General features: G+C 53.8%; 1 protein-coding gene across 1 annotated transcript; it reads left to right on the forward strand.

Annotated features, from left to right (window-relative positions):
* On the forward strand, nucleotides 1-9,019 carry KRT71 (keratin 71). Its single transcript, XM_035256691.3, has 9 exons — nucleotides 1-516; nucleotides 2,908-3,122; nucleotides 3,797-3,857; nucleotides 4,346-4,441; nucleotides 4,811-4,975; nucleotides 5,143-5,268; nucleotides 6,474-6,694; nucleotides 7,340-7,374; nucleotides 8,189-9,019. Exons 1-9 carry the CDS (start codon nucleotides 70-72, stop codon nucleotides 8,398-8,400), a joined length of 1,578 nt encoding a protein of 525 aa, XP_035112582.1. The 5' UTR covers nucleotides 1-69; the 3' UTR covers nucleotides 8,401-9,019.
* Nucleotides 9,020-9,892: the final 873 nt, after the last annotated feature.

The following is a 9,892-nucleotide window of genomic DNA, read 5'->3' on the forward strand; positions in this document are numbered from 1 at the left end:
AACCAGCAGAACCTTTGTGGGATTTTGCCTTTCTCCCTTCTGCATCTGAGCTTTGTCTCCACCAGCACCATGAGCCGCCAATTCAGCTGCAAGTCAGGAGCTGCTACAAAGGGGGGCTTCAGCGGCTGCTCGGCTGTGCTCTCGGGGGGCAGCTCATCCTCCTTCCGGGCAGGGGGCAAAGGGCTCAGTGGGGGCTTTGGCAGCCGGAGCCTCTATAGCATGGGGGGTCCCCGGAGCATCTCTTTCAATGTGACCAGTGGCAGCGGGAAGAGTGGAGGCTATGGATTTGGCCGGGGCCGGGCCAGCGGCTTTGCTGGCAGCATGTTTGGCAGTGTGGGCCTGGGGCCTGTGTGCCCAACTGTATGCCCACCTGGAGGCATCCACCAGGTCACCGTCAACGAGAGCCTCTTGGCTCCCCTCAATGTGGAGCTGGACCCCGAGATCCAGAAAGTGCGTGCCCAGGAGCGAGAACAGATCAAGGCGTTGAACAACAAGTTCGCCTCCTTCATCGACAAGGTGGGTCTGCTAGGACCTGGGGAACCCGCGAGCAGCCTTCCTCTTCTCTTCTTGGAACATAACATTTGTTACAGCAGGAGAGGTTGAGGTCAGATGTGAGGAGGCCTTTACTATGGACAAGGGAGGTACATCCCATCATCAGGGTGACCTGTATAAGGTTCTCTGTGTTGTCTTTCCAGAAAGAAAACAGAGGCAGGTCAATTTCTACTGGCAGAGGCTTCTCAGGGATCCCAGCAAGAGATGTGGTCCTTCCTCTCGAGGGCTAGTTTGGTGCCATTGTGAGGCCTGAAGAGTATGCAGGCCATGTTCAGAAAAGGCCTGTGTGAGAGATCCTGGCCCAGAGCAAGCAGGGAAGGCTGTCCTCCTCTCATGGGATGCTGTCCTGCCCACTAGTTATTTGCCCGACAGATCAGGAGCCTCAGGGAGGGGCTGCCCCAAGCCCTCTAGTTCATGGGTGTCTGCCATGGGCATTTGCTCCAGTCGGTTAAGGACTTTCTCTAGAGGCAGAAGAGGGCACAAGGGAAGAGGAATCCACTGCCCTTTTGCATCACCGCTGGCCAGCTACATGGCTCTGGGAAGGTTATTTGCCTGTCTGTACCTACATTTCCTCATCTCTAAAATGGAGATAATTACCTACGTCTTGGGGTTGTTGTCAGGTTTATAAGAGAAAATGCAGGTGGAGATCTTGTCACAAGCTTGGCACACACTAAATACTCCAAAAATCATCATGATTGTGACTCTCATTTCTTATCTCTGGAAGGTGGGGGAGGGATGTTCGGGGGAGGAATAAAAGGTGTCTGGAGACCTGATGAGATGACATAGTCCAGATAGGCCCCCAACTTCTGGCAGAGAAGAAATGATTACCCCTATTTTATGAGTTACTGAAGGCATGGAGGTAAATGCCATTCCCAAGGCCATTTGTCTTCTCTGTACTTCCTTCTGGTCAAGTCTCCTTTCGGTGAGGCTGGACCCTCAGCCTCTTGCCTCCAGACCCAGAGGAGGAGGCTGGAGGGCTGCGTTGACTCTGTGACAGTCAGGCACCAAGGGCGGGTCCACCCAGGACAAAAACCTGTGGTTGAGATGGTCATCTGGCCATCAGAGCTCAGCCAGCTCCTGCAGTTCAGGCTTCCTGTCTGGAGGAGTCCCTGCTGCCCTTGGCTCAGCCTCAGGGGCTAGGACTGGCTCTGTGGCTTCTTATGCTTCTAAGCCTTTTCATATCTGGAAGATCAAAGTGTTCTGAAGTGGGGTCTGGGGGATGGGAGTGGACTGACTCTTGGCTCAGCTGGTCAGAACCTACACAGGGATAAAGTCTGGAGATATGGGAAGAAAGATGAACATGAGGGAAGGGAGGCTGAAAGGCTTGGACAGTTCCCAAATCATTTCAGTCTCCCAAGAAGCTCAGTCCCTTAACCTCAGGCAGCCAGAGAAGATGGGTAAATCCTTTTGGCAACCCAGATGTGTTCAGTAGTGCAGATGTGTATCGTGGTATCTCACATGCAGGGTTTAGTCTGTGGTTAATGCTCAGCCTCGTAGATCATGTGAAAAATTCAGCATTGGTTAAACCAGACCAAATGTTGGATGATGGTCTAGAGAAAAATTTTGGGGGAATATGTCTATCTCAACACCGAATCCTAGGTAGTTTTCCCATGTCTTGTGTTTCTGATTTGGGGGAAGACAACCTTATTCAAGCAGTAGCTGTACTCATGTAGATTAAGGGAAGTTACATTTTAAAAACTGTGCCTCCCCCCGCAAATCGAACAAGATGTGTGTATGGAGATCTCCTGGTCAGTTTCCTGGCTCAGTGAGGGGCTGCAATGGGACCAGGAGCTCCATCCGTCCATCGTGCTCCATGTACCTTGCTTGTTGTAGAGAAGATGGTTCTGGGGAGCAGGACCAAGGAGGGAGAGGAGAAGCTATAAGCAAAGATAAAGCTGGGGCCTGCTGCAGGCATTTAAAATACCTAGAAGTCCTTGGCCCAAGGCTTACTGAGCTCTGACATGCCTGGAAATGAAGAGCAGACTTTGTTCTTCAGGTTGGTCAACTGTCCAAATCGATGGACCCATCTTGGCTTCTCTGCTGGTATTTTCAGTTACACCCATGCCCTGAGCTGGTCGGCCATGGTGGGTGCTGGGTGATTGGGTGCATGGGTTACAGGGACACGTGTCTAGGTTTAGTTCTGGGCTCCACTGCTTCTTAAACTGTTGGGCCTTGGAAAGAGGCTAAGCTGCTCTGTGTCTCCATTTTCTCTCCACCACAGAGGGTAATTATTTTCCCACCTCATTCTGCTCTAGTGAGGAGAAAACGCAGGTAGAGGCTTAGCACAGTGCCCTGTGAGAGACACGTGTGACTATTGCTGCGGGGGTTCAGCAGTTTCCGGGATTTGGGCTCCAGGTGCGGTTCCTGGAGCAGCAGAACCAGGTGCTGGAGACCAAGTGGGAGCTGCTGCAGCAGCTGGACCTGAACAACTGCAAGAACAACCTGGAGCCCATCTTCGAGGGCTACATCAGCAACCTGCGGAAGCAGCTGGAGACGCTGTCCGGGGACAGGGTGAGGCTGGACTCAGAGCTGAGGAATGTGCGGGACGTGGTGGAGGACTACAAGAAGAGGTGAGCAGGAGGAGCCCCCTGGTAGCTGGACAACTGCCCTGTCCCTCCGAGGGACCCCTGGCAGTCACCCAGCTTCAACGTTTTGGAGGTCGGTGGGGGGCATTGTTCGTGGTCATACCAAGCAGAACCACCCCAACAGCACTCTGGAACTTGCTCTCTGTTCCTCCAGCCTCTGGCCCGACTCTTAGGACAAATGTCTGGTGAGCTGGGCAGTGGGCAGAGGGCAATCTCTGGCTCTGGGTTTAGGGGATGCCTGGGGAAACCCCTCATGTTCTTCTCTCATGTAAGAGGACAGTTAGGTGCATCTGGCTCCAAGACTGCTCTCAGGGGTCACTGAGGAAACACAGATTGGAGCAGTTGGTCATTTGTAAAGCTGTACTCAAATTTGGGGAGAGTGGGTTCACTCTCTTGCTTCCTCCAAGAGTCCCAGAGGACATTCGCTTCATGTGCTCCTTCCTCATTTGCTAAGCTAGATCTTCAATAGTCTCATTCTTACTGGTTAGCATGTTCCCTCCTCTAGGAAGCCTTCCCCCACTCACCTCTGCCCAGTACTCTGTTGCCCCCAGCACCTGTTATCTCCTGATGAGCACACTGCTCCTTGCTCAAGCTCTACCCTGTACAAGCAAGGGCTTTCAGTGAGAGGTATGAACCGACAAGCCCTTGCATTCCCACAGGTATGAGGAGGAAATCAACAAGCGGACAGCGGCAGAGAATGAGTTTGTGCTGCTCAAGAAGGTGAGGGGAAGGCAGGCCTTGAGTCTGGGGCTGGCCTGGGACCTGGGGGAGCGGAGCCTGCCAAGGTGCTCTGCTAGACCCCTGAGGTGAACTGATTCAAGGGTAGTGAGGTGAAGGCAGAGAAAAGCTTGATGAAAGGCAATACAGGGAAAGGAATGAAAAGGCAGGGAGGGTGCTAGTGAGAGGACACCTGACTGCATGTCCAATGTGGCTGTGGTTTGAACACGGAGAAGAATAACAGAGGACACCACTGAGGGTCTCCCCTGCAGCCCCGGGACCCAGCAAAGACACCACAGGCACTTCATTCCTGCTGCAGGAACAGATTCTCAGGGTGAAGTGGGCTGGGCCTTTGCACCTTTATCTCCTTTCCCATAGCAAAGTGAAGAGAAGAGAGTGATTCTTTCCCCACACAAGGAACCCAGGCAGGTATGGGTGCTGGTTTCTTGGCTGTACCAGCCGTGACAGAGGATTGTGGTGGCATCTTTCAGGATGTGGACGCGGCTTATGCCAATAAGGTGGAGCTGCAGGCCAAGGTGGAATCCATAAACCAGGAGATCAAGTTCTTCAGGTGTCTCTTTGAAGCTGTAAGTCTGTCTGTCCACTCCATTCATCTGGGGGAGGCTAGTGGGTTAAATTCTATTCTAAGGGCTGCAAGAGACATGGAGGCCCCAGCCCTCAGTGAGACCCCTCAGTTAGCCGTCCATCTCTCACATCAGCCCCAGTCTCTGCCCTCCAAGCAGAAAGGGAATGGGCCAGGTCCTTGCTATGGCAATGGGAATCTGTCTGGGCCCAGTAGGGAGCTTGCTTTGCCCCAAACAAACAGCCCCGGAAGGCAAAAGCCCCAGGTTCAAGCCTCCAAGCTGGCATCACCAGCATTTGCTCATCTTGTGTCGGGGAGGTGGTTGGGCTCCGACGGTGGTTGAGCCAAGAGACCATCCCTGTGTTCCCTTCAGGAGATCGCTCAAATCCAGTCCCACATCAGCGACATGTCTGTCATCCTGTCCATGGACAACAACCGGAACCTGGACCTGGACAGCATCATCGACGAGGTCCGCGCCCAGTACGAGGAGATCGCCCTGAAGAGCAAGGCTGAGGCCGAGGCCCTGTACCAGACCAAGGTGAGCTGGGCTGAGGCTGGGCCAGGGAGGGTGACACCAGCGGGCAGCGGATGGGGCCTGATCGCACCCAGAATAGATGTAGCATCCCGGTAAGTCTGTTGTGTTCTTCCTCCGAGATACATGCACTCCCACAACATGCTCATGGCTCTGTGCTTTGGGGTCCCCAGTTCCAGGAGCTGCAGCTGGCGGCTGGCCGGCATGGGGATGACCTCAAAAACACCAAGAATGAAATCTCGGAGCTCACTCGGCTCATCCAGAGAATCCGCTCAGAGATCGAGAATGTGAAGAAGCAGGTGAGGGCATCTTGGCCTTGGCCTGTGGTCAAGTGCAAGGGAGCATGAGTGGACGGGAGATGAGCTGCTGAGAACATTGGCCTCCCAGATTGCTGCCTTGGGAGAAGAGAGGAGGCCAATGAGGTCACTGCCTCAAACGCCTGGAGCAGGACATCCCTGGGCCTACTCACCTCCTACTCACTCCAAGGACCTTGGCCTCGAAGCTTGGTGCCCTGTTTCCCTAGCATCTAGCAAAGTGCCTGGCACACAGTCACAGCTTGATAAGCATCTGTGGAGTTCATGATTGAGATACAGACATGGGCTCAGGGAGCACCCATTAAGGTGCCTTGCTAAGGATTGACAAGGGACTGCTCCCAGGAATATAGGAGGCAACCTCCGCTTGTAGGTGAGACACAACATGTACATATATGATAACAATGGCAGTGGTGCCTACTGTTCTGTCACATGTCATCCTCACCAACACCCTGAGAGGCAACAGCTGCCCTCCTTGTTGATATAGATGAGGAAACTGAGGCTCAGAGAGGATAAGGGGGTTACACAGCTGGTAAGTGGCAGAGCTGTGATCTGGACCAAGGTCTCTGGCCTCCTAGCCCAGTGCTCCTTCTATTCTCTCATGGGCTTCAATAGTTGCTTTGTGACTTTGGACAGGTTACTTCCGCTTACTTCGCAGGGTGTTGCAAGGACTAAATGAGTTAAGTTATGTCAACAGTATGTGTAGTATTGAGCTGGTGCTGGCATACACCAGTGCTTGCCAAATAACAGTTGCTCCTGGGGTGTGTCTTTCCCTGTCCCCCTCGTCTGTGGCGTCATGCTCCTGGGCAGCTGCTGCCATTGCACGTGCTGCAGCATATTCAATCATCTCTCCTCCCAGCCCTATGCTCAAGAGCAGAAAGCCAATCTTGCTCTCACTCATTTTGTGCCCTTGGCACACTATGGCTGAATACATGTCTTTACACTGAACTAAAGTGGAGTTCAGAAGGGCAGGGCTGAGTCATTTCCATTACCCACACATCTATCACAGAATGGGGCTAGAGCTAAGGAGGGACACGCCACCCCCAGAAGGGGCTCCGGCTGTAAGAGAAATGTGGTGGTGTGTAGGGTGGGGGTGGGCCACTCCGCCCCACTCTAAGGACCCAGAGGGATTTGGATGTGGATGGCTGCAGTGGCTCCTCCTAGTTTTCCGACTTCACCAATTCCTTCCTTAGGCTTCCAACCTGGAGACGGCCATCGCTGATGCGGAGCAGCGGGGGGACAGCGCCCTGAAGGATGCCCGGGCCAAGCTGGATGAGCTGGAGGGCGCCCTGCACCAGGCCAAGGAGGAGCTGGCGCGGATGCTGCGCGAGTACCAGGAGCTCATGAGCCTGAAGCTGGCCCTGGACATGGAGATCGCCACCTACCGCAAACTGCTGGAAAGCGAGGAGTGCAGGTGGGCGGGGTGTTCCCAGGCAGGAGGGCCCCAGGGATGAGGGAAGACCCCGAAGGAGAAAGCCTAACATAATCTGGAAGAGATGAGTTCTTAGGGAGTAATGGGATGGTGAGGATAGAAACAGTGATAGTAATTAATAATACTGCCATGAGTGGACATGAATATCCACTCATAACAGACGGTGAGAGCTGCTTCATGGCAGGCACTGTGAGATGTCGTATGCTATGCAATTCAGTCATTCTTCACAGGCATGCTGGAAACATCCACTGCCCTGCTCCCTGCAAAACCTCATCACTCTATTAGGCATTCTTATTTGCTCCTCCTGATCTTTCCATGTACAACAGCCACCCCAGCTTCCCCAGGGCTCTCCAGGGATGGGCAGGCTGGCGTGTGGGAGGCAGCTGCACTGCCCCCATGTGTGCACCTCTTGTAAACTATTGTTTGACCAGGGTTGTTGTCTGGTTACCCCAAAGATTCGGGGGTGGCCTCCAAAACTTCTCAGGCTCTGCTTGCATCAAAGAAGCTCTGGGATTTGCACAGGTGCCTCTAGGATTCAAAAATCCACATCAGGCTGATGGTGGCAGAAGCTTTGAAGAGACTGTGAGCTGGATAACCTCTCTCTTATTTGATTTCTCTCCTTAACAGGATGTCAGGAGAATTTCCCTCCCCTGTCAGCATCTGTAAGTATTTGTATACTTTGACCCAAAATTTCAAAATGCAGACTGGAAAAGACCTTAGTGACACCCTATGTGTGTAGATGAGGGATCTAAGAACCAGCAAGGGAAACAGTTTCCTGAGATCACAAAGCCAGATGGCAGAGCCATGGCCAGAATCGGCTCTCCTGACTCCCAGCCCTGGCCTCCTTCATCTTTATCCCTCTGACTTTCTGTTCCCAGGGATGTCAGCAAGGGAAAGCTATTGTCATGGGGAAACAAAGGTCATGTTGCAGAAAAATGATGCATGGGTCTGTGTGAGGCCTAGGGAGACAGGTTTGCAAACTGCAATCAGACCTGGGCTTGGGAAGCAGGGAGGGCTGAGGGAATGAGAGAATGAGAGGTCTCAGGGGTCAGGCTGGCAGTATCAGATCACTGCATTGCTTAGCAGGACTAAAAGAGTTAACCCAGAGCTTCTGAAAGATGCCTGCTCTGGGACAGCTAGCGGGAGAAAGAGGTTGGAGGCTGCAAAGTTTAGCACAAAGGCTAATAGAAAGGGCACTGGGTGGGTGTTCAGGAGGACAGGTGGGGGTATTGGTACCTGGACAAAGGAGTTGGGCCTCTGGGCATTAATGGGGTAAGACTCAGCCAGATTGGGTATAAGCCAAGCAAGCCAAGGACAGAGCATGAGGGAAGCTGTCTTTGGTATATTCTCCCCAGGGGGAGGGAGCAGTTGTGCGCCTCCCCCTTCAACTACTCCAAAAAGAGCCCCGTCTGCCTGGGAAAGGAGGCCTCCCCAGCTCTTGGCCTGAGTGGGTGTTGGCCTCGGCCCCCTCTGCAGCCATCGTCAGCAGCACCAGCGGCGGCAGTGGCTATGGCTTCCGGCCCAGCACGGTCAGCGGTGGCTACGTGGCCAACAGCAGCAGCTGCATCTCTGGAGTGTGCAGCGTGCGAGGCGGGGAGGGCAGGAGCTGGGGCAGTACCAGTGATTACAAAGACACCCTGGGGAAGGGTTCCAGCCTGAGCGCCCCCTCCAAGAAAGCCAGTCGGTAGAGAGTTATGCCCCAGCCTCCGCCTCATCCCGTGACCCGGCTCCGGCTCCCACACTGTACTTCCTACAGCCCACTATCAGCTCCATCTGCACTCTGCTGGTCCTGCTCCCATACACCTGGCACTGGCCTTGGCCACCCACTTCTCCCAGCCTGTGTCTTCCTGAGCCTGGGAAGGCCTGGATGACCAAGCTTGATGAGATTCCTCCCTGTACACTCCCTATTTACTCCTTGGCTGTGGTCCCAGGGCTACACCACCAGCCCAGGCCCCGGCTCCCAGCTTTCCTCCTCTGCCCAGCCTCTGGCTCAGTTGCTAACTATTCTGCTGAGCTCCCTGGGTCTCCCACCGAGACCCTGCACACACTGGGGCCTAGCACAGCTTCTGCTTCTGCTAGCAGCTGGCTCTGTGTTCAAGAAAAAAAGGACTGAAGGACAAACAACCAAGAGTGGTCCAGTCCCCACCCCCACATCCAGCTCAGTCTCAGATCTGAGTGGGACCAAGTGCAATTCAAGGCCTTTTTCTCCACCTGCACCCAGAAGCAGAGAAGAGCATGCACTGTTCACTTTTCCTTCATTCTTAACAGCCTTCTTCTGTTGCATCCTCAATAAATAGCACAATCTGATGGCTTGGTCTCTGCGTATTCAAATTACACACTTGTACCTCAATTCACTCCCTTGAGCATGCACCATACACATTCATGAACACACGAAGCACACACACACACACACGCACACACACGCGCGCATACATCATTGTGCACTGCCCATGCAGCCTATACATCTGTGTTAAATTTTCAGGAGGCAAATGGGGTGTGGAGCAGAGTCTAGGAGGAGGGGCAGGAGGGAGGAAAGGAGAAGCCCAGAAAGCATGTGCATGTACTGGCTGCAGGCTTCAGCAGACAGACACACACACACTGTGTCCAGTGACAGAAATGGTTGTGTTCCTGACCTGACCGTGCCTGTTTCTGGGACTGCACCTTTCCTCTTCACAAGGTGGGCTTCGTGCACAAGTATTTGCTCTTCCTCACTGCTCAGAGGCCTGGCCTCCTGGGGGGTCAGCAGGTGGGAGTCCTACACTCTGGGCCTCTCTGATGGAAAGGTAAGTAACAAGTCTTGGAAGTTGGGGCTGGAGTAGGGAGAAGTGAGCTGGGGGGTCCCACCAAGGGTTGGGGGTGGGCTATGAATTTCAGTAACTATGCAGTTGGCACTGCCCCAGACATTCTCCTGTCCCACCTTCCAGAACCACTATGGTGATGGCCAGTCCTGTCTCATGAGGGTTGTGAACAGACAGATTCCCCAGGCCAGCTCTGTGTCATCTGTGTCTGGCAGGGGTGGTGTAGGAGGCGTAGGGCATTTGTAGGCAGATGGGAAGCTAACACCTTTGCAGTGACTAGGCAGCGATCTAGTCCCAGGGTAGCCACACTAATGGCATTGTCTGGGGGAAGGAAGAGGGTTTCAGTTTCACAGAGGAGAAGGGAGGCCTGGGGATGGTGCTG

The sequence above is a fragment of the Callithrix jacchus genome, chromosome 9, assembly GCF_049354715.1.
Source record: "Callithrix jacchus isolate 240 chromosome 9, calJac240_pri, whole genome shotgun sequence".
NCBI classification, from domain to species: domain Eukaryota; kingdom Metazoa; phylum Chordata; class Mammalia; order Primates; family Cebidae; genus Callithrix; species Callithrix jacchus.

Coding starts and splice junctions, on each gene's coding strand:
- KRT71 (XM_035256691.3), top strand. CDS start 70: ATGAGCCGCCAATTCAGCTGCAAGTCAGGAGCTGCTACAAAGGGGGGC. Junction 3,858..4,345: donor AGTTTGTGCTGCTCAAGAAG/GTGAGGGGAAGG, acceptor GGCATCTTTCAG/GATGTGGACGCGGCTTATGC. Junction 7,375..8,188: donor TCCCTCCCCTGTCAGCATCT/GTAAGTATTTGT, acceptor CCCCCTCTGCAG/CCATCGTCAGCAGCACCAGC.